Raw genomic sequence first — 24,026 nt, forward strand, 5'->3', positions numbered from 1 at the left:
GACAATTATTAAGTAATCACTTCGGACCTTGCTTCACTACTGAGTTAACCTGGGCTCCCATATGTCACAGAGCCGAAACTCAGCTGGCAAAGAGAGTGAGCAGCTGAATGCCTTGACTCAGCAGTGGCTTTGTGCCCAGCCATTCAGACTTCCCCAGCCTTATTCCAGAAACTCTCTGCTGTGGCTAAAAACGGATTTAAATTGAAAAAGGGTGGATAGGAGGTAAGGGAGGGGTGCACACTGCAACTTCCCACCTCAACAGCCAAACATCCTGCTGCTGCTCAGACCTGCTGAGATATGCAGGGAGCAGGAATTTGATGATTTCTCTTTTTTGAAACTACACTTTTCATAGGGCTTCCATCCAACACCAGGAAGAAAAATTCCACATCCCCACAGATTGCTAACTTTCCAGAGGATTTTTCTTTCCATAACCATTTCTCTTCTCCTTCTGTCCCCCACCTGCTCTGTGGAGTCACCTCTTCCCAAATTTAACCAATCCCCCTGGATTACAGCCCCACTCTGACCCACCACCGGGCAGCCCTCCAAGGTGGAAGCAGTTGAGTTATCCCAGTCCAGAGCTTGCTGGACACGGATGCACGTCACAAACACCACCGATCGTCATTGCCAGTGGAAACACCACAACCTCAATCTGGTCTTCTGTTTGAAGTGGTCTCTCCAGGCAGGAAGACGCTGGAAAGTTGGCGAGTGTGTGTGTAGGGTGTGGAGGAAGGGCTTCACCTCCCACTACCACCCACTGACTGCTGGAGACTCCTGTCTCAGCTCTGCTTTCAGCTGTGATCTACCACCCAACTGGAAACAATGGGGGACAAAGGATGCACAAAGTCAGCATTTGACTCTGCTCAGTCCCTGTCCACTCAATCTCCCTTTGTGCATGCCAGCAGCAGGGCCGGGGCTTGTAGAGCAGGCGAGAGACTGAGAAGGAGTGAGGAACTCAGTTTGCAGGGATGGTAGCCAGCAGTGACCTGTTTTTTTTGGTGCTTCCAACACCGGCAAATGGACACTGAAGGGAGCTGCACTGCATGAAAGCAGGAGGTGAGCCCTGGCTCAGCCCATGAAATGCTCCAACACTGGGGAAATCAGACACAACAGGGGCCTGGAGATAGACACATGGGCTGTCCAACCTCCTCTTTCCATTCTCAAACACTGCCAGATGCAAAGACTAAATTCAACCTTCGCAGTTAAACCAGAGCTCCACGGACTGCAGTCAACCGTGGCCCTTAAAAGGGATTTGACATCCTGGGGTGATGCAGGTTAGATGGATCCTCTACCTGCACTCCAGACAAAAGCAAGCAGAGGGTGCATCCAACAGCACTCAAAGGTACGACTCCTTCACTGCCACCGCTGTCGCTTCCGTGGGCTTGCTGCAACCTGAGGTGTCAGTTGGGGAAGCTGAGGCAATGGACAGGGAGGGACAAGGAGCAGGAAGGCTCCCAGCTACGGTGCCATGAGAGTTGCTGCTTGGCTTGGCACCGAGCATGCTGATCAATCCTTTTTCTCTCCCTCATTCCCACCTTTCAGCCACCCCGCATAAAAAGCTGCCTTTGCTTTTTTTACTCCATTCATGGCCTGGCTCCCTTTCAAATTCCAGGAGAAAATTATTTATCTGCTGGATGAATGATGACATCCGGCCAAACCCCAGACACGCCATCACGTCTGATCCAGCCCAGCCGTCTATCACAGCTCTCATCTCATTATTGGTAAGCTGGCAGCATGCCAGCACTCGGGGCTCAGGAAAGGGCTCCCACCAATCTCTCCAGAGGAGAAAGTCAAGGACTTTTATTAATTAGCATTTTGAATTGTAGCTAATAAATACCCCTCTGGCATTCAGGCTGGGATAGGAAACACAACAAAGACGACCTTGAGATGCTGTAGCATTTTCCTGCTGAAGGTAAATGGACAAGAGTCACCAGCTAAGTCCTGTGTGCTGCAAGCCTGCCTCTCCTCCCTGAAGGGGAGCAGGCAGCAGGAGGGAGCACAGCCACCACCGGATTCAGTGGTGCATCACCCGCTCACGCATCCAGCTCTGCAATGGCCAAACACTCACAAACACATGGCAGTCTTGCACTGAGTGCAATTTGGGATCCGGCCGCTGCTCAGCAGTCCCACAGGACACTGAAGGATGTACCTAAGGATGGAACCCACAACACAAGCACGTGCTTGGGATTGGATTTTGGGCTGGCACCTCCGCTCCCCTTGTCTGTTGGACCCAAACCACAGACATGGTGAGGCACGTGGACTGATTGCTGCTTGGCTGGATGGGCAGGAGCTACAGCTTCAAACACAGCAGAGCACAGAGCTGCACCCCTCTGGGGCTGATGCTCAGCGCCCAAAGGTCTCCACATCTGAATGTGTTCCTTGTTCTGGCCCCAGCCCCCACTCTGCCTGATTTCTGGCTCAGTCTACAAGATAAAATAAAGATGATGAAAGTGGGTGTAAGACTGAAGCTGCCCTTCCACCCCCCATGTATGAAGGTGCCTCAGTTACAAGCAGGTTCAACAGCTCCTTTTGCAAAGCAGCTCACCACTCTGTCATGCAGGGCTCAAAGACCCATGCACAGGCAGCCCCTCACATCCAAACACAGCCCCAGGGGCTGTTAACCCCTGCGATATACCCCCACCCAACGTCCTTGCAAGCTCATTTTTCCCTTGTGTCTCTTGCTTGGCCCTGAGCTGCCGCCTTTGTTGAGGGGTGACTGACAGAGAGGCAGGTTAAGTGGTGAGTAATAGCTGGGCAGGACAGATGAGAGCACCAGTGACAGCAAGCAATTAGTTAATGGGCTCCAGGGCCCTCAGACCAATCTCATCAAGTGACCATGAGCTGAGAGAGGAATGATGACAGGCCAAGCGAATAGAAACAGGAGCCAAAGGAGGAAAGCAGGAATAGGGGGAAGGGGGAATTAAGGGAGGCAATGAAAAAAACTGAAAACCCAGGGAGAAGATGTAGTTCTCACAAGCATAATACTTAGCTGGAGACCTGAAAGGCTCAGTGTTGCTGCTGAAGAGAAAAACAAAATCCCTTTATCTACCTCCACACCCTTCCAATACAGAATGATGTCAAATCAATTTACTGCCTCTCACAATTAATCAAGCTTCTTCCATTGCTCAACCTTTGGTAGAGCTGTGCATCGTGTCACATGCAGCATAGAGAGAGCAGCATAGCAGAAGATGGAGGCGGCTGCTCAGATTTATGCTGCTTGTGATTAGTAAGAGATGGGTGGCTCCTGGCCAAAGTAGCTCATAGTCACAAGACTTATAACCACACAGAGTTGCATAAGGCCCGTGATATTCCTTGCAAACGTTCCTTGTTTTGCATGGAAAGACTCTGGAGCATTGTTACGGATGGAGCTCATCGAGATGGCTAAGGGAAGGAGTCTTTCAAACGAGGCAGAGGTCATTAGTAACCATGTGAAATGAGGCTTTTCAGACTGACCATGTTTCTGAAAGCAGCATTTGCAAATGAAAGTGGCTCAGGAGACTGACATTTCACAGGGTCCCAGAGATGTGTTTCCACTTCCCTGCTGAAGAAGGCTACACCAGGAGTTGGCTGATTGGGCAGAGGTGTCCACCTTTTGCTGCACAGCCCCCATTCCCTTTCCAAGAAAGCCACCAAAACCCAGATCTGTGACTCATGGCAGGAACTGTTGATGAACATCAGACTCTTATGGATACCAGCAAGTTCAAGGCAGTTTGTGTTTCATTGCCACCCTGGAGGTGGCAGCCACCCAACCAACTTACTCTTTGGGGGGCGTCAAGTCATCAGGTCGTGTCTCAAAGAACTGGAGAACCTCCTCACATTGGGAGATGTAGGGAGGCAGCTGGATCAGAGCCTGTGGATGAGACAGAGACACTGGTGATGGGAAGCATCAAGACTGTGCAAGGAGACAAATGAGGACAGGCCCTCATAGCGCAGTGGTCTGGATCATGGCACCAAGCCTGGCACCCACACAGTCCCTGGCACACAGGAGTGCAGAGCCAGGCAGGGGAGAGCTACAGCAAACACGCACCAGAGTAGGGCAAGGCCCAGACAGCCCCCAGTTACATCCATCACACCACCCCAGCTGCAACTGAAGTCTAAAGGAGAATAAGCAGAGAACTCCAGGCCCCGCTTAGCCCAGCTGCAGCCTTTTGGACAGATGTGCCCTTGCAGGGTAAGAGCCACAGGGATGTCCATCCCAGCATCTTTCCAGCCATGGCAGGGCTCAGTTTCCCAGCTGTACTGTGGGCACGAAGCTATCGTCCTTGGGAAAGGCTGGGCAGTTACGTGTAGCAGACTCTCTCAGTGCCATCAGCCCTGAACAGACATCCCAAAAATGCTCCACTGGGCAACAGCAGCTTGGGAAGAGGCAGGGAGAGAAGCAACATGAGGCAAAAGTGTATACACCAGCTCATCAGGGCAAGGGCTTGAAGGCTGCTACATGCACTGTGGAATGGCAGGAGCTGTCAGATACATCTGCTGTTCTCCTTTCCCTTCGAGGAAGCCTTTTGCAAAAAGACAGTGGGACTTGCAGAGTGAGAGTGTGCATGTCTCTGGGAGCTGGGGGCAGAGTCTGGGCCAGCAATATTTGCCTTGGACCAGAGCTCTTGTAGATGCTTTTCAACAGGGGCTGCAGCGAGGGCTAGGCAGGGAAGGTGAGATGGGCAGCTGCTTGACAGAGAGCCCTGCCCTGCTCTCTGCTCGTGGTAAGGTACAAGGCCATGGGTAACTGCAACTGCAAAAAGTGAAAAAGACACACAATTGAAGAAGGATGATCTGAACTCAGGGAGCAGTGCTGCAGCCTGAGATGGAGTAGATGATTGACCAATTTTCTATATAATCCCCCCTCCCCTCCATTTGTTGTCACAGCCATCTCATGACAGCAGTGTGAGCAGACCAATCCTCCACTCATTTCAGTATCAGAGACAAAGTCACATCCTGCAAAGGCCTGGGGTTACCACACAGATCAGATGTGGCTCCACACTGACCTAATTGCTGGCCCCCAAAAGCCTTTCCAGCCATTCAGCACACAGTCCTTCGTTGCCAGCACAGCAGACACTCAGACCACTAATCATGGGCCAGCTGCGAACAAGATCATGTGAAAGACAGGGAAGAGAAACCCACTAACTCCACGGCTTTTGGGTCCAGGGAAGGGCTAATCAAAGACCAAGTTTTGCATGGATGCCATTCCCTGTGGGTACCACTCCCCAGTTCCAAGCATCCTGTCATCTACACAATTTCCCCTGGGCCAAAATCATTCTGATTTTGTGGCCTGGAGAAGGCTCTATGTCCTCCAGTAGGAGGGGATGATCACAGAAAACACCCTTTGTCAGGAGGGCAAAAGGCAAGACCCACAGCTCATTCCTCAGGTTGTCTTGAAGGAAACCCACCTGGAGCCGACTCAGCTGGCACAGCAGTGGCTGAGTCAAGCAGGCCACCCTAATGTCTACCCGGCCATGCTCTACAATAGCTATGGCCACCAAATCAAAAATACTGGCACAAATAGTGTGACATCTGTCCCACCTCTGGCTCTGCCACCCAAAGGAGTGAAGTGGGGAGGGCCATCAGCACACAGCTTCAGCCCATGGTGTTGGAGCCACAGCAAGTCACCTCACCTGCCCCACTGCCTGCAAGCCTGAGGAGAAAGGTCACTTACCAAAGAAAGACAAGTCTTATTGCATTGAAATCCATTTTCCAGGGAGTGATACAGGATTATTCTCTAAAAACATTGCTGCTAGAAGTGTACCCAGTCTCATTGGGGTAGAGCATCACAACTCCATCATCAACCCTCTAACACTTTCTCAAAATCCTTTAGACAGGAGGAAGGCAGCTCCCACATCAGGGGAAAGACCAACAGATGTAGAACACAAAGAGAATAAACCGGAGAAATGTGAAAAAATTCAGGTCTCTGCATCCCCTCCTTGTCATTCCTAACATCATTTGAAGTCTCATTCAGTGACTGGTTGCTCTTATGAGTTGCTCTGATTCTTTTGCTGCTTTTCTTGCAACTTACCTTAAATTGACATTTTTCTCAGTACAGCCAGACCTGGAACAAAGCCCTTCAGCAAGAGCACTGCCTTGTGAAAGCAGAGGTTCCCTTCCTTGTTCCTCTCACTTACTTCCACCCTAAATCTCACCAACCTTCTTTCCAGGGCTCTTTCAGAGAACAAAGATACCCCACTTCTTTCACAGGACTCAGCAAGAAAGCAAAAACTTTCTTATACAGTTTTCTGTGCGAACTTGTTCGCAACACATTCACCTAACCCTCAATTCCCATTCAGCAGGGCCAAGCTGAAGATTTTTGTTCTGCACCACCACCCTTCAGGTACATACAATGTCCACCTCCAACGATAAACACAGCAGTAAGAGTGTGCAGGGATCCTGTGGCTGGATTTGCAGCACGGTGTGCCCAGGTGGAATATCTCTCTGCTCCCGCTGACTCCTTGCTCATTCCACATCTCTGCACCCTTCGGTCCCACACCCACCTTCAGCTCAGCAGCTTTATGGTTAAGTAGGAGCAACTGGAAGGACAGGCACAGTGTGCACGTTATTACTTGGTAATGCATTAACCGGAGGAGGAGAGAGCAGCTCTCTAAGTGGGTCATATAACATCACCCATTATGTTCCAGTTGTTAAGTCAAATGGATTCTTTATGTCTATGCCATTAATGCCATCATTCTGAAAAAGACAGCTGCAGCATCTTACCACTTAGGGATTTTTTTCTTCCCAAAAATTAAATTTACGGTTGCGTGTGTCTCTATGTAGCTGGCACATTTAGTGACTCAAGAAGACAGGGGGCTGATCACATCTGGCTGGAGTCAAGCGGTTACTTGCACCATCAGCTTTCCCCCACACTCTTTGGAGCACACAGGTCCAAGCATACCTTGCACTACATCTCCATCACTCTGCTCTCATCTGCTATTCTGGCTCACAGTGGCTTTCACCCACAGCCCCACTGCAGAGCTGTCAAGACTTGTGTACTAATTCACCTTTATCCTTGTACTTGTTATTTAAGCCATGACATCCCTCTCACAGGTCTGGCTGAGTCCCAAAATCCAGAGTTTTCCCCACTATGCAAAGACCTAGGCCACAGTTACTGCTACACCTCCTGCACCTAAGGAATGTGATGGACGTTTCACCATTTCCTCATCTTGGGTTCTGTGGTCTTTGGATATGTTATCAACAGCACTCAGACTGTATTTTAGAAGTACTGGACCTACCTCCAGACCATTTCATGTCTGCTGCAAGTACAAGTGCACTTCTTTGACATGATGAGATGTGGCATACTTTATTTTTGTGAAAATCATTTTTTGTGGTGTTCAGTACTTTATTTTTCCCAGAAGAAAATGCCCTAACACCATAATTTGCCTTATACTGAAGCACAGTGTTATATCCTTCAAGAGTATGGAGCAAATTGTCTCAGACTTAATCAAGGAAAGGACACAATCAACTGTATTTTGGCTCTATGATAAGATGATCTCTGTTGGCTTCCAATAACCCTCTGCAGACACAAGGCATTTTATCTCTGCACAAGTAATGGTTTTGCATAACCAGTAACAGGAGCTTATGTCCCATTTTATGACCATCCCACTAAGAAAGTGCTGTCTTGTACATAAAACAGCAGGTCTGTTTTCCAAGAGATGGGCAAGGAAAGGCTCCCTGAAGAACTAAATCCTTCAAGCCTAGTCCTACACACCACCATTTCACTCCAAACCACCTACCAGACAGGACACAGCCAGGCAGCCAGGTCCTTCCCAGCCTAGCTGGAAAACTGGTTCTGGTTTGCAGCTTGAGAAAGAAGAAGAGAAACGGAAAACGCAGCAACAGGGTGCAAGCTGGTGTACAGCTGTGCCACCCTGCACCCTGCAAGGCCAGGCCTCCAAGCCCTCAGTGTTGATCACGTGGAGTGAAAAGAGAATCAGTGGGTGAGTTTTCATCACAGAAAGGGTCGTAGTAGGCCATAGCCCACACTCCCTGTTTTCCCATCACTGGCATCCCATTATATACTATCAAACAGGATCAGGCCTGATCAAGGTGATTCGTCTTTGGTTGACACTAGAAACCTCCCCTTACCTTGCAGTATTCATCAATAGGTATCAGCCGCTTGACTGCAACATCACGGATGTGACTTCGGCGGAAGAGGATCTTTCCTGTAACAGGAGAGACGGAGGCAGAAGAGCAGGTCAGCACAACACCCAGGAAGACTCTCTTTTGAATCACTCTGTCAGGACCTATTATTCCCTGTGCATCCTGTTCTCACCAAAAGCACCATACCTATAGAGAAGCATGTTCCCTCCCCTAGATTAAATACCTTATTAGAATAAACTACATTTAAAGTGGCAAGAATGTTCAAGGAGAGAGAAGAGGAAACAATTACCAGCAAACTGCACCCCCATCTTCTCTCACTAATGTGGCGATGATGGAGAGACAGCCCTTATCAATGCATGTGCCTGATACCTTACAGTCTGCTGGCATGCAAGTTCTGGGTGGACAAGTCCACTGGCAAACACCAGTGCTTGCCCAAGACGTGGACACCCCTGCAACTGCCGGGCAGGTGGGACCCTTCTTGCAGGCTCCAGGCTTGGTCGGGGCATCCAGGTCTAGTGCGGGGAGCTCAGTGTTGGGACTGCAGCTCTGAGTCAGACCTATAGGATTTTCCTTCCTGTCTGGGGTTTATTTTTGTTCTGCATTAATGGGATCCTCTTGGCACTCCATTTCCTCCCCTCTGGCTTGTGGTACAGGCCTCTTTCCTTTGAAGTCTAATGAGCCCTAAATGCTTCAAGCTGCTTTCACAGAGAACGGCTTCTCTAGCATTTAATGAGACAAAAGCCATTAGCAGACAGTGAAACATACACATAGAGACTTGGTGATCAAAAGGACTAGTACGTGGTAGGATTTCAGATCTGCACTTCCTAAAGCACCAGGAACTGGCACTGCTTTGCAATACAAACATGTGGAAAATTGTGTTTTGGGGGGGGTGGGTGATAATGAAATTCCCTCAAGTTCCTCCTGACAACTCCCATAGAGCAGGAAAGTCTCTCTTTTTGTCCCTACTTGGGTTTCCAGTCTCACCACCAAACCCAGGGAGAGCAACCGATGTGTCAGTCTGCGCAATCCCTTCACTTATCAGAGAGGCCACCATGGGGAAATCCAGAAGCCAAACTCCTCTCACAACCAAGTATCAACACCCCCTCTTTGCAAGCAATGTGAGAACAGAGAAAAGCACTCTGGAGCATCACACAGCCCTTCGCTGCACCATGTCTAGCTTCAACCCCCACAGCAAGCCCTGGCAGGAGCTGCAGCATTGCCACAACAGGACACTGGATGCTATTAAGCTACTTAAGAGCAAGATGTAGTAAAATGGACACGCGCTTATCACAGTTTTAAAACCAGGGGCTGGGTCACCCCTCCACTTCTCCCTGAGTTATTCAGGATCTGGAACATGCATGACTTGTACAGCTTGCCAATACATTTTTTAAGCAGAGATGACTAAGCCAACCCAACTTTAGCTTGCAAGAAGCATTAATGAGAACTTTATGGAGGAGTCAAATCTGCTGCTAGACTCAGTTAATACAGAATGCCTTCAAAACTGGACTGTCCAAGGGAGCACACAGCAATTACACTCAGTACTAGCTCTGTACCTGCCCTCCAGTGAAATGCATAGGGTCAGACCAGCTCATACCAGAAGGATTGCTTCTCATTTGTCCTGCTGTCAGCAAGGGGCTGAAACATTCATGTTGGGAAACGCTCTGCTCTGAAATGTATTCCTTCTCACAGCCTGCCAGAGCCAAGTCTGGCAGTCTTTACGATACAGTGAAAAAAAGAATACCCCTCTATTCAATCTGTCTTTTAGATTTTAAGGGTGAATAGCCTGGGAACACAGAAGTTGTCTGGAAAGACTGGGAGCGACAACCAGGTCAGAGCTCCTCTCTCTGCCTATAGTAATTATTTTCCATCAGACAAGCAAATGATCAACAGCTTTCCCTTCTCATCACCAATCATGGAGTTATTTGCTGCATAGGTTTCTATTTGAATGATGATTTTTAAAAAGATGAATGGATCACAACAGTTTTGTTGGCAATTATAAGGAATAACTATTTTGATTTTATGTCTGCCAAAATGAAATCACTGATGGGTGCGTACATTATAAATGTCTGAAATAATAAGCTCTGGGTGTGGGAATATAGAATCATAGAATGGTTTGGGTTGGAAGGGACCTTAAAAATCATGTAGTCCTACCCCCCTGCCCCGGGCAGGGACACCTTCCACCAGCCCAGGTTGCTCAGAGCCCCGTCCAACCTGGCCTTGAACCCTGCCAGGGAGGGGGCAGCCACAGCTTCTCTGGGCAGCCTGTGCCAGGGCCTCACCACCCTCACAGGGAAGAATTTCTTCCCAATACTGACCTAAATCTACACTCTTTCAGGTTAAAACTGTTACCCCTCTTCATAACCCTACACTCCCTGATAAAGAGTCAGTCACTCATCATCTTTCCTGTAGCCCCCTTTAAGTACTGGAAAGCCCCAATAACGTCTCCCTGGAGCCTTCTCTTCTCCAGGCTGAACAACCCCAACTCTCCCAGCCTGTCCTCACAGGGGAGGTGCTCCAGTCCCCGATCACCTTCATGGCCTCCTCTGGACCCACTCAAGCACATCCATGTCCTTCTTGTGTTGGGGCCCCAGAGCTGGACACAGCACTGCAGGGGGGGATTTCAGGAGAGCAGAGTAATGGGAGAGAATCACTTCCTTTCTCTTCATGCAGGCCAGGATATAGTTGACATGTTTAAATGTTTAACAAACTATGCTAGTGAATAATAATAAAAAGAACATAGTTTGGGGGAATAAATACAACACAACAACTGAAGTGATCTTAAATTAGCCCAGGCACAGAGCATATGAATCAGCAGGAAATCTAGCTGCTATTGCTCTAGATCTAGTATTTTTCTGCAAGGAAGTTTATTTTCTAACAAAAAGCTGGTTTTTAATCAAAATGCCTAATTAACATAATTGCAGACCCTTCAGTGCTGCCAAATACAGCTATATAAATCCTTGACTTGAAAGGCAAGAGAGTGCAGGAAACCACTTCCCTCCTGGAAGGGAAAGATGGGCAACTTGCTGGGTCAATAAGACACAACATTTTCCTGGGCATGTTCTCCTTAGAACATATCTGCAAATGGGAATAAGAGTGCTGCCCACTAGGACTTTTCACATGGCCAAAGACCATAGAATCATAGAATGGTTTGGGTTGGAAGGGACCTCAAAGATTGTCTAATAATGCAAGAGAAATGCATGACATTATTAATCTAATATCTGCACCTCAGACTGCTGTAGCTCCAGGGGACACAGTGAAGGCGATGGTGCCCATCACCCACACCTCATTCTAAGGGCTCTCTGCTTTACACATTTTTGGCTGCCTCCAGAAGCTTGTATTGACTCTCAGCCTGGTACTGCCCTGCTGAACATCCAGGCAGATTCTCTTCCTCCTGCCCACAGCAGATACTCCATGCTGAAGGGGAGGAGAAGGCTCAGGATTAGCTCCTCTAGATCCTAAAGTAAACACACACCAAAGAAATGGGGAGATGGTCAAGGCAAGAGGAAAGTTAAGTCTGATGACTGTGTTGGATAATTGCTGTCCTGGCCTTTTCCATTGAGCAGCCTGACATGCAGGTACTGTGCAGAGTAGGGGCTTGGTTGCTGGCCCAGCTTTGGCACAGTGTAATCTAGTACCAGGCAAAGGCAAGCCATGCAGAACAGTGAGGAGAAACATCCACACAGAAAGATGCCAGCAGAAAAGAGGGGAAAGTCTCTGGGGTTTGATTTTCCACAGTAAGGTTTCCCAGTTAGCTGAGCTGTTCATTCAGTAAATCTGTGGCATGAGAGATGCAGAATGACAGCAAAGGGGAAGCAATCTCAGCTGCCTTAGTGCTATCTAGCAAGAGCAAGGACAGCCTTGATGGACTCTGGATCCTCGACTCCTAGATGCCTGCAAACTCAGCAAAAATCACTCCAATATAAGAAAAATAACTACCAGCTCTACTTTAAGAGCATCCTCAGGTGAGACTCATTTTATTCCTAACAGCCCTCAGCCTCAGCATCAGGAATACCAAGGGGAAGACATGTGAAGGAAGGCAGTTCTGCACATCTCCTTAATTAGTGGGGTTTTCCATCAGCTGGTAAGGTCAGTGCTGCTGCAGGCTCAACTTCACCAGCTTCTCACTCTTGCCACAACTCCAGCAACTCAGAAACGATTAGATTTTCTTATTTACATACATAATGATATGCATGAGCAATCAGAGCAATGAGTCTCCCTCCCTGCTAACCCAAGAAAGTCACTGCACAAGGAAGTGCAGTAAAATACCCCGTCCTTTATACACACAAACAAAGCTATAAGTAGACTGAACATTTATCACCTGGGAATGCGTCAAGTAAGTTGATTCTGGAAAAAGAAGACAGAGATAAAACACTGCTACAGAATGGCTGCCCTGGCCTGTATTCCTGAGTAAGAAATACCCAGACCCCAGGACATGCTGTCTGCTTTTTCTGGATCTCAAAAACCCAGTAATATCTACAGGAAAAAAGCAGTGCCTCTGAGAAGGACAATAGCTCTGAAGACACTCTGTGTACAAGTTACAATTTAGAAAGTGTTCTTTCTTCAGTAGAATATAAACCACTTTATTCCAGTGAATATATTTATTATACATTACATTAATATAACCGTAGATGCACCAAAGCACTGCATGCTATGCATTTGATACCCTCCTTTCACAGCAGAAGACAGGCATTTTGCATGCATTTTCTCTTTAAGGATAACCTGGCAGTATTATTATTCTCCACCAGCATTTTGACTGGAGAAATCTGACCAACACAACCCATCCTTTAAAGTTAGAGGCAATAAAACCAAAAGGAGAGAACTAAAACATATGAAACTCCTTAAAATTCAAAGCAAATTAAGTCTCTGCACTTATCTTCAGTGCAAAAGTGGGTGAATGTTTACTGTCTACATCTCTCCAGCTATACCTGAAATCATGTTTCATACACTCACTGGGTGGTTACAGATGTTGGGGGAAATAAGCAATGCAAAACAGATTATTATTGTAAGGTTGCTTTGGAGTCATTTTTTTGAGTCATGGAGTCATTTGGAGTCAAGGATTAGTTTAATTTAAATAAGACACCATAAATATGTACAACAACAGAACATCAGAGTCAAAATTTAATTTTACCACCCCAAAATAATAAAAGTATCCAGCTTTTTATGCAGTGCTTTCCAGAAATCACTGGGTGCTTTATACAGAATATGAAAGCATCTAGGGCAGGTGGAGGACCTTCACTGCAGTGCTGTCCAGGAGAAGACCCCGGGAATGTTCCAGGAGAGGGGCAGGACATGAGCAGCAGCCCTCGGCAGAGGATTCACCAAGGGGAGGAAATCCCAAGGGCAAGTAATGCTTGCCCTGCTGCTCTTCCCCAGCCCCACCCCAGCCCCATGAAGGAGAAGGACCATGCCCTTCCTGTGCCATACACGGCGCTGAGATGATGCCTGGGCTACAACCAAAGCCAGCTGTGCTCTTCAAAGACTGCTTCTGAGCAACTGAGGTTTTTACCTACCCAAAGAAAAGATAAATTCAAGCGTAACAAAGCAGCAGAAGCCACATCTCCATTTTCCCTTGCTGACTTGAGCATTTGTTTACTTGTTTTATCTCCTTGTTTACCCTGATTTGTTTTTACAGCCAAGCAATTACCAGTACCAGTACAGGCGCTTCAGCACTGGCAGCACCAGCTGATTCTCAGAGGGGGACTGGGGAGGGGGGAAACCTGACAAAAAGATCTTAACCTACCACAAAGCCAATGCCTGACCACATCTGAAGGCCTTCTGAGTCAGCAGCAATCGTCCTGTCTCCCCAGCTGGGCAGCAGCGGGGCAGAGGCAGGGAGACTTTGCAAGCAGCCTTGCAGGCAACTATGGGCACTCATGCCTGCTTTGTCCTTCCCCTGTCTGGCTTCTTCCCTCCCTCCGCTTTTGACCAGCCTGGTACCATCGGCTCAGCTCTGGCGCTCGAATTGTCCCAGTGCTTCCATTTCTCCTCCTTTACTGCCCTGAGCTCTGGGCTGATGTCAGGGAGCCAGCGGTGTTCTTCACCCTGCTGGGAGGGAAACCTGGAAAACCACAGCAGAGCACCTTGATGCTGTTTTGAGACTCCATCAGCCAGTGGATATAGCTCACAACCTCCTGAGATGTGAAGGTCCCCAGTTACAAAGCTGTATGTCCCACCAATGCAGCTACACTCCTGTCTTCTCTTTTTCCACAGGCACACTGCTGTCCCTCCACCACTGCTACTTATTTCCATCCATCATGGCCAGATGCCCACCACATACCAGCAGGAGTTCATCCAACATGATGAATAGGCAGCAAATCCATCCAGTGTGTCCCTGTGAACCTCAGGCCAGTCAGCACTGTTCCACAGCCTCTGTTGTTACAACTGTCTCATACTGTGCCTCACCCTAAGGAGAGTTTTCTTGTAAACACTGACATACCATGGCATGGTTTCTTTCAACCACTGGTATGGTTTCCTTCAAATCCCTCCTTAAAACCTTCCTTTGCCACCATTTCAGCATGCCTGTCCCCCACAAAATGCCACTGTGACAGTCCCTTCATTCATATAGTCTGGCCTGGAATCAAGAGGACAAACCGTGGCTTTTGCTTCCTATCCAACAGCTGGAGCTGAGGTTGCCCTTCTGCAGTTAAGCTGCACATCACTGGGCTCAGGGCTTCAACAGCAGAAATAACATTGGTGTGCTGCCTCATATCCAACTGGGAAGGAGGAGGAGGCTGGTGCCCACCACCAACTGCAAGTCATCCCTGGGGGGCATGAGCTCTATCCTTCAATGCAGCAGAGCTGGCACCAACCAGGGAAGCTCCACTGAAGATACTCTGTCTGCCCACAAAAACTCCTCTGGTGCCAGAAAGGTTCTGCTTCCCAGGACTGGAAGAACCCCCTTTGCAGCTAATCAAGGCTGCTTTGCTTTAGAGGAGGGGGTGGCTGCAAAGCAGTGAGGCTCAGCCATTCATCAAGGACTGAAAAGTGTCAGAGGAGAGCTTGGGGAAAGGGCTGATAAGGAATTCTGGTCTCCAGCAGTGTGAGATAGAGCAGGCAGGCCACAAGAGGAGTTAATCTCTCCAAACAAACAGGTAGGGAAACAGGGCTCTGCAAATTATTCCCTCCTGTGGGAATTCTTCAGGCAGATCTGAAGTTACACTGGGGAGCAAGGAGCTAAAAAAAATGGAGGCAGAGGGATTTCAACCAGCAAAATGGTTGAGGCTCCTCTTAAGCCAAAGGCTGTTACTGGATCTCCAGCAAGCTGGAGGGGCAGAGAACCCAAAACACACCACCCTGCTGATCACGGCCGCTAACCAAGCCAGATATCTGAAGAGTGGAAAACCAGCTCTGCCTCTTGCTTTATCCTGAATCACTACCCCCACTCTCCCCCCTGCCCCATTGCCTCGGAAAGAATTCACTTCTCTGCACCTTTCAAATCACATCCAGATTTTCCCTGGCACAGGTTCCAAACTTAAAAAAAAAGGCAGCCCCAAATGTACATATAATTAATCCCAGCCCATAGAGCAGCCAGCTACGTGGGCTATTCCAAGGATGGAGAAGCAGGCGTGGGAGACAGCATTTCCAGGAGCCCTGCACTTAGCATCTGTTTGGCAAAGTCCTGTGCTGTGCACAAATCCTGGCAAAAAGGAGAGGAACCAGCAAAGTGCCTCTGGGACTGTCCTGAGTATAGCATAAGCATGGGAGTCCTAGGTGTCTGTGAAATCAAGACGAATTAAACAATGCCCCTGTGAAGACAGTCCCTTACACTTGTGGTTTGAGAACCTGGTGGAATAGTAGTAAAATGCCATTGCTTCTATGGCCTACAGTGTCATGGAACAAAGGAAAACATAAGGTATCTTGTTTAAAAACATCTCAAAGGTCAGAAGCAGAGCAACTGCTCCAGCACAGCACTCTGCCTGGGGTAATACTGTCTGCACATCAGCGGGGTTAGCTGAAACCCCGCAGAAAAGACAAACATACTGATTACAGGCTGCAAGCTAGCCTGGGACTGTCTACTCGACAGTGCTACAGCACAGATGCCCATCTTGCTAGAGCAGAAAACAGTAATTGGGACCTTTACGCCATCTCCAGCTCTGATGAAGACGCAAAATGGGATTGTGGAAAGTCAGGTACTGTAGCTGGAAAATGGATGAGTTGTGTTTCACCTCCTTCACACAGGGCCTTTGTGGGGAGCTGTTAGTATCCCCACAGTTGTTCTGAGAGAAAAGCCCCAAAATTTGAGTATGGCCATGGCAAGCAGGTTAGCAAGCTGGGAAGGGAGTAGAAAGGAGGCATAATTCCGCTTTTTAAAACGATCTCACTGAACCCCCTTTCTCCTCCTCCCTTCTTGGGAGTTTGCTATTGTCTGTAGCTAAAGCTTCCTAAAAAGCAATTTTACAGCCAAAGTTAGCTCAGCCTCAGGCAACCCCTCCTTGCTGAGGCTCACGTTTCCAGAGGAGCAGACTGGCCAGGATCTGCTCCAGGCACTCGGGCTGTACAAAGTTTGGAAGGCTCCACTCTCCTTATAAAAGCTGTTTCCTGAAAGATCTGGCACAGCCCTTACACAGCGGGCCCAACTTAGCTCATTTGTTTTCTTAGTTCATTCTTTCCTGGGGTCTCCATACCACCATCTCCCAGCCAACACACATGTAACCCTTAGTGTGGAGTCCTGCAGGCGAGGACGGAGCTGCCCAGCATAACGTCCCCAGGGCTGGGCAGTGACAGGTCTCTCCTCTCTCGCCAGCTGCTCCTGACTCTGCTCCAGGGACCGCAGTCGGTGCCATGCATGGGCTGGGTGCTGCCAGAGCTGTTTTGAGGGGCCATCCTCAGCACCACAGCTAGGCAGGCTGTGCTGGTGGCTCAAAGGCAGCAAAAGTAGCCAAGAGCCCACTTCAAATTCCCCTATATGGTGGCAGAGGCTTTTCAGGCATGGTGCAGGAGCACTCCAATGTCCTGCCGGGCCAAACCGGGCCCCACTAAGCTGTGCTACAGGAGGAGAGTGGTGCCACAGTCTGGGAAGGGGCAACCTCTGATCCCAACCCTCAAGTGCATTTGCTCTGCTACGCTTCAGAGGACTCAGCTTCATGACCCCACTTCAGAAGAGCTGAATGGGCTGAAGGACTTGCACTTACAAGAGGCTCTTCTGATACCATCAGAGGCCTACTTCAAAAGACCAGAGTCTCTAGAAATTGCCAAGAAGTCAAATCCTCAAAGAAAACATTATCAAAACAAAGCAACGCAAAGCAAACAGAGTTTCTGTGGGCTGGATGTTGTAACTACAGAGTAACCATGGAACTCTCTTCCCATTCCAGGAAACCAGCCTGACAGACAAACCCAGATGGGCACCTTCTCAGGTCATGGTGGTGACTCTGAGTTTGGGACGCTTAGGAGTTTGCTAAGAAAGCCAAAGCTGCAGGAGGCACAGGGTTGCAGGAGACATTTTTGTGAACTGCAGTGGCCACAATGTCTAATGTTACTCTACAACGGGCTTCCCAGAAAGCAGTGTACTTTCAGTAAACCACTGGAGACAAATCTCCAACGGTAATGAAATTCAGATGCTAAAAATGTTGCTCAAAATGGGATTGGGAGCAAACGACAGAACTCACAGGAGCGGAACATAATCAAAACCCTCAAAGTCTAAGCATACTAGAGCCACGTTTTGCGGAGAAAGACACCCAGGCTGTTTGCGCCGAGCTCACCTGGATAGCACCCCTAGGCATAGAAAGATGAAGTTTGGGTTCAGTTATAAGTAATAAAACCCACTGCCCTTCCCAGACAGGGAAGGCCAAGAACTGTTCCAGAATGAAACCATCCCGCTTTGCACATCCTGTAGCACAGACAGCAACTATTAAAAAAGCCTTCCCATATCCCCAGGTGAAGTCCTCTTTCAGAAGCAGACACAGCTTGCAAGCCATCTGCCTAGGGCTCATCGTCCTGCTCCAGAGAAAGCCACCAGCTCCTGACCACTCCAGGATGTGCAGCAAAGGCAGGATGGCAAAGGCAACATGATTCCCACTTCTTAATAATACAGCTTCCCTGAAGCAAAAGGACTTCTGAAGCTGACCATGAGGACAGGCAGATGCAACATTATCTGTCTTTCCATGGGCTACCTCCTGCTCAGAGGTAGGACACCATCCTGCACTGTGATCTTTTCACCACATCTTTCCCTGCGCTGTCTCCTGAAAGTACCAGCGGTAAAGCTGCAGGTGCCAGCCAACAGTGTCTCTCTTCTTAGCTATCACAAGCCACTGCAGAAATGAAGTAAGTGTCAAGAAAAATTTCTGGGAGAAGCATGGACTAGAGGTTTTCCAAGTCAACACGTGACCGCCTCTGAAAACGGTGTTATTTAATCCCGTTGCAAAAAGGGGACTAGAGCAAAAGGGCAAATATCTCTGCAGAGGACACATACAAATGTACAAACTCCTCAAGAGGATGGTCATCCTAACTCCCCCAAACTGCTCTCTCACACAAGAGGCAGGCTTTATTTTCCAGCAACCCCCATTTTTCTCCAGTGGAAATCCCAGTGACGTGCCTCTTAGCGAAGTGAAAACTATTCCAACACCAAAGTGAAGAAACAAATATTGATGAGTGTGCTGAGAGCAACAGTGCTCCGACCAGGGCTCTCAAGCCTGATGGTTGCCTTCCAAAAATAGCAGCATTTTGGTGGGAATTTTCTGCAAGTGCAGCACAGCCAAACCATACATCCAATTTTTCCAAGTTTTGCCCTTTGCCAATTTGGCTTTCATTTTTCCTCTCCACTCCTTGCTGGCAGAAGTACTTGTACAGCAAGGGCTTTTCTGCTGTATTAATGTCAGGTATCCTTTGCTTTTGCTGATGTTATAATGCAAGGACAAGCCAGGATCAGAAATCCCTCTACAGGAAACCCAGACAAGATTCTCTTACTCAGAAAGGGGCGTTAAGTGTTTTCTTCACGCCAGTCAGAGAAAAGCAAAGCCCACTAAATGCCTTTACGTTTCTGGAAAAGCCAGGAGGCAAAGCACAGCACAAAGAGCTGCACTAAATGGACCTGACAGTCACTGGAAGTGATTATGGTACTACGACATTTCTAAATATGCCCACTAGCTACTTGGGGGTGAGGGTAAAGACAGCTCTGTGGTCAAAGGCATTAGCTATGGGTGCATGAAAGACTCCCACAGCCCCCTCAGGCTGGTTATTTTTGCAAGGCATATTAGGCTTCTTTTTTTTCCTCAAAGGCACCAAAGGGCAGCCACAAGCAACCCCCCACACCACAAAGACTGCAACAGACCACTGCATCTGTTCCTCTGGCACACAAACACTCAGCTGCATGTCAGGCTGGCAGAGCACATGTCATGCCACAGAAATCTTGACTTTGAGAAACCATACCCAAACATCACAGGAGGAAGCCAAGGCTGTCAATCAGCTTGATTCAACATGTGGAATTCAATTGTTATTTCCTTCTCTCTGGACAGCCCTTTGAGTTGCACAGGACAGGAAAAACAGTGTATGAGCTGTTCCTAGGGAGTCCCACACCAGTCTCAGCCCTGTGCCGTGCTGGCCAGGCCCCTTCCGAAAAGCAGGCTGTTGCCTGGGTTGCTCCTGGCAGAAGCTGTGCTCCACTAATGATTGAGGGAGGGAGGGAGAATGACCGAGGGGTTTAACACTCAGTGGGCATGTGGCTAACAAATACAGAAGTTTAGTGGACACGCTGCAGGCCAAGAACTTGATATTGCTCAGATAGTTCAGCAGGTAAGAGCTAAAGCACGTGTATGCTCACATAGAGACCAGGAAAAAGCTCCTGCTATGCCAAAACCAGCATGGTTTTTGCTAGAGCCCACTTGCCTACCTGGCAGAAAGGGGATGATCCTTTGCTTGGGGTCCTTCTGCCCTCCTTCCATTGGAAACTTGTCCAGCATTTGCATCTAGAAAAGGAAAGGCAAGAGAGGGGATTAAAGTCAGTGACTAATGTGCACAACACAAGGCCCCTCTCCCCAGGAGGAGGAGAAGGCTGTTCTCCTAACCAGCAGTGTCCTGAGGCTGATGGTACACAGCACTATCAGCCAGAGTACAGCAACCTGCAGCACTGAGGGAAGCACATCCAAAGCTGTGCCAGAAGCACAAGACCTTAGAGTCATTTCTCACCACCGATGTTATTTATCACTATCATTCTGCTCAGCACGGGTGATTCATGTAACCTGCGTTTCTCTAAGTATTAAGTTTCATCCCGATAGACCTCAGTCACTAGATCTCAGAAGCTCCTCAAAAAAGGCATATTCTTATTAGCTCAAGCATAGCACAGCAGTGACACAACTCCTGGACCACAGCTTACTTAGACTCACAGCACCAACTCATGTTTGCCTGCAAAAGGCCAGAAAGTTATGTGTCAAGTTTGGGGAACACTTTGTGCTACAGAGGCTTTGAGGGATGAATGTTTTATGAGATCTTCAGCATTCAACAAATCATTTCCTGACTGATGCAACTGCACTTAGTACATTTAGTCAGCAAAGAGAGGTGATAACCAGCTCCCATTCTTGCTGGGTGCCTGCACTGGTGCTTTAGCACATGCACACAACCTCCTCGCAGTTGTTATTGTGCTTAATACCAATGCCCTGGCAGGATCTATGTACTCAGCATTTGCTTTACTTGGTCTTGCTGGAATACACCATTTGGACTGGGCTTTGCACTTTACACAGAGAAGAAGAGGAGAAAGAGCCTACCTAGCCACCCATCCAACCACTCAGATACTCCCTCCTTTGGAAGGAAGGAGAGGGAGATGCAAACTCTCCCTTGTTTTCTCTGAGGCATGGATCTGAGCTTGTCTCCCATCACTTGAAGAGCTCACTGGTCCCCAGGGTATCTGAAATGGGTCTTGCCTTCTCCTACGGGATCTATGGCACTCTGCATAAATAATTAAGTGCTTATAGAAGCACTGGAGACAACCTGCCTAGCAAGTGTCCTTAGCACCTACAAAGTCTAAACAGCCATTCTCCTCTGGCTCAATTAATTTTTAAAGTATTTCATGCAAAGAGGAAACTATGCAACCGGAGAGCCCGGGGCATTCATCCCATGAGAGGCATCCTCAGGCAGCTCTCGCGGGGCCTGGCAGGAGGATGGGCACTGTCGAGCAGCCTGACGCACAAGCCATGATCCCTCCTGTCTGCTGCTTCACCATGTACTATCAGGAGACACTTCACCATGGGGAGTCCATGCAGGGCCAAACTCTGGGGTCCCAACATCCCCCGGGGATGTGCCCCACCTGGCTCTTCTTTGGCACTTATTTTTCCATATGCTTTTCACAGGAGGTCTCTGCTCCTAGCTAAGGGCTGTGGACTCCTCTACTGCTAGGCATGAGCTTGTTTGAAGTTCTGTAATGTCAAAACTAAGCCCTTCCTGTCAATAAAGCCTTTGGTAACCCTGCACATGCAATATTTGCCTTTTTTTTTTTTCTTGGATCTCAAATGCACCAGGATAAAATTCTTGAGGTCTGGTAAAAGAGGGGCAGAAGGAAGGAGGTATTTTTCCTACATTTTGAGAAGAAATCAAAAACTCCCCTAACACTCCCAAAGACAACAGGAAAACCAAAAGAAGCTCTCAAATATTCTCTTCATAATGAAAACAAGACAACTCTAAACCAGTATGACACTAAGCACAAACGGACCACATTTACAGCTTCTTTTCAAGATAAATTTGAAAGAGTTTGTAACAAAGAAAATTACTCCAGACTCAGCAATAACCAGGGACTACAGTGACGTTACCAGCAGCCACAAAGGGAGCCTGAGCACAGCCAAGGGACAACTTGCCTCCCCAAGTCACTGCAGGCTCCCAAGGCAGCACCACTTCCCCAGCCCCCCTGGGCACACAACGGCCTCCTGCTCTTCCCTCAATCCACGACAGTGAAGGATGACACCACATCCCCCGTGTTGTGTTATGTCAGAGAGGCGCCTCTCATCCTGCCCTTCCTGTGGGGAAGAGCTCGGGAAAGCTTGTGACTGGCAAAGGGTGAGCAAAACAAGTCAAAAACGCCACACATCTGATTGCTGTTAAGCAGTGCAAAATACTTGAGTCACTGGAAGCTTTCCTCTCCTCTCAGTTTTGAACACAAGCTGAGGATCTCACACTCCCAGGAGCACTATGAGACTCCAAGGCACAAATGGTGCAAGCTATGTTTTCTCCCGTATGCACGTGCCTGGGCTGTGCCTCTGGCCACATCTGCTCCCAACCATGTGATCTCAACAAAGCCAGCCAGAACTTCAGCCCAGAAGTCCTCCATTTCCTTTTCCCTGACCAACAGTGCCTCTTGCAGTGGCTGCTCAGCAAGGAGGTGGTATAGTGACCCTCTCACTGCAGCCCCCCTGCTCTGCTCCAGCCCAGCCCAGCGCCACCAGCATCACCCCAGCCAGACCAGACCCTGCACAGTCTGCTGTGGGTTGGTACCATCATGCCTGTGCACTCACAAGCTGCTCTCTCCTCTTACTGGAAGAAGGAAAAGAGGCTCCAAGGTACCTGGAGCACCCTTCAGCACACAGAGAAAGGGGAGAAGGTGGGCAAGGAGCAAGTCAAAGTGGTCGGGCCCATGGATCCCACCCAGCCTGGCTGCCACATCACACAGCCCCAGAGAAGGCAGCAGCAAATACTAGTTCATCAGTTTTACTAGGCATAAGCCTGTGGTTGAAGAACAGCTGAAAAACTCACTCCAAAGAAAACAACCCCAGTGCTGGCTGTAACCACGGCAGGCAGTTTGCATTAGCAAGATACAAGAGCACGCATCTGCAGAAATCCAGTCCACGGGTCACAGGCTGATGGTTCTTCTGTAGCACTACACACAAAAATAAGCACAGAACAGCAATGGCAAGAGGTCAGCTCCAGACCTGACAGATGTCACCAGAGATCCAGAGGAACCCAGGTAACAGGTCTCTAGGTTTTGAGGCTCCCTGTATCCTTTCTGGCTCATCTTGCTCCTGCTAATTTTGCAGGACAAGGACTACAGCACAGGTTGTTACACTGCTCTTACCCAGGAAAGCAAAGGAGAACAGGAACAGCTCTGGAAAAGAGATAAAAGTGCAGCAAACCCACATGCCCTCATGGAGAGACACACAGACTGGCTTCAGAAGATGGTCTGCAGAAACCAAGGCATGCCAGTGACAAGCCAAGGCAGGGGAGGTTTCCCAGGAGAGCACCTTTCTCCCCAGCATAGCAGGGAAACACGCTCCCCAGCAGACAAGGGACTGTGGAAGGGGGGCGGTCGGCACGGGGAGACTCCCACAGATCATCTCAGCAGCGAGGGTCTCCATCCAAGCTCCAGACAAGACTGCTCACATCACATTCCCATAAGGGAGGCCTTGCCTGGCCATCCAAGATCCTGGGGAGAGGGGGAGACAGACACACAGCTTTCCCTGCCGAGCATGGGAGAGCGCAGAGAGGCCAACCCTTGCCCTCAGCAGTGCACCCAGGTCAGGAGGAAAAATGAAGGGAAAAAGAAACAATAACTATTATTTCTCCCCTTCCAAGATTATTTTTAAGTATTTGTGACAAAATCTTAGGAAAAAAAAAATATTGCAGTAGATGCAGTTTAAAGCATTTTGATGTGCTTTTACTATGCAGGAAGCTGTTGTATCACGCTTTCACCGATTCCTTTGCAGCAGGGAGGGCGATCACACGGCTGCCAGGCCCTGGCTCCCTAAGCCAGGACTGGGGCACTGATGCCCCAGCGGCGCATCCAATCTGCAGCCAGGCTCCCCACAACAGCACATCCGGATAGGGCACGTTTATCTATTTTTATTTCCATCACCAATTTATCTTATCAATTAGCTGGTTTTCTTATTAACCCAGAAATGTCTGAGCAGTGAGTCTTTCCAGAGCAAGCCATGGGGGAAGGTCTGTGCACATCATGGGAACACACTGTCCCAGTGGCTGAGCTGTCCATTAACAGGGCAAGATACCCCGGCGAGGCCACCCGGGGAGAGGGC

At 48.7% G+C, this 24,026-nt stretch overlaps 1 protein-coding gene across 1 annotated transcript in view; it reads right to left on the reverse strand.

Annotated features, from left to right (window-relative positions):
• Positions 1-24,026, reverse strand: part of SH3PXD2B (SH3 and PX domains 2B) — an 80,490-nt gene that overhangs the window by 24,995 nt on the left and 31,469 nt on the right. The window contains exons 3-5 of the mRNA XM_026858542.1: positions 19,907-19,982; positions 8,068-8,144; positions 3,756-3,847 (exon numbers count right to left, since the gene is read on the reverse strand). Of these exons, the coding sequence (XP_026714343.1) occupies positions 3,756-3,847; positions 8,068-8,144; positions 19,907-19,982 (245 nt within the window). The remainder of the gene's footprint in view (positions 1-3,755; positions 3,848-8,067; positions 8,145-19,906; positions 19,983-24,026) is intronic.

The sequence above is a fragment of the Athene cunicularia genome, assembly GCF_003259725.1.
Source record: "Athene cunicularia isolate RWA chromosome 13 unlocalized genomic scaffold, athCun1 chr13_part1, whole genome shotgun sequence".
In the NCBI taxonomy this organism is placed as follows: Eukaryota; Metazoa; Chordata; class Aves; order Strigiformes; family Strigidae; genus Athene; species Athene cunicularia.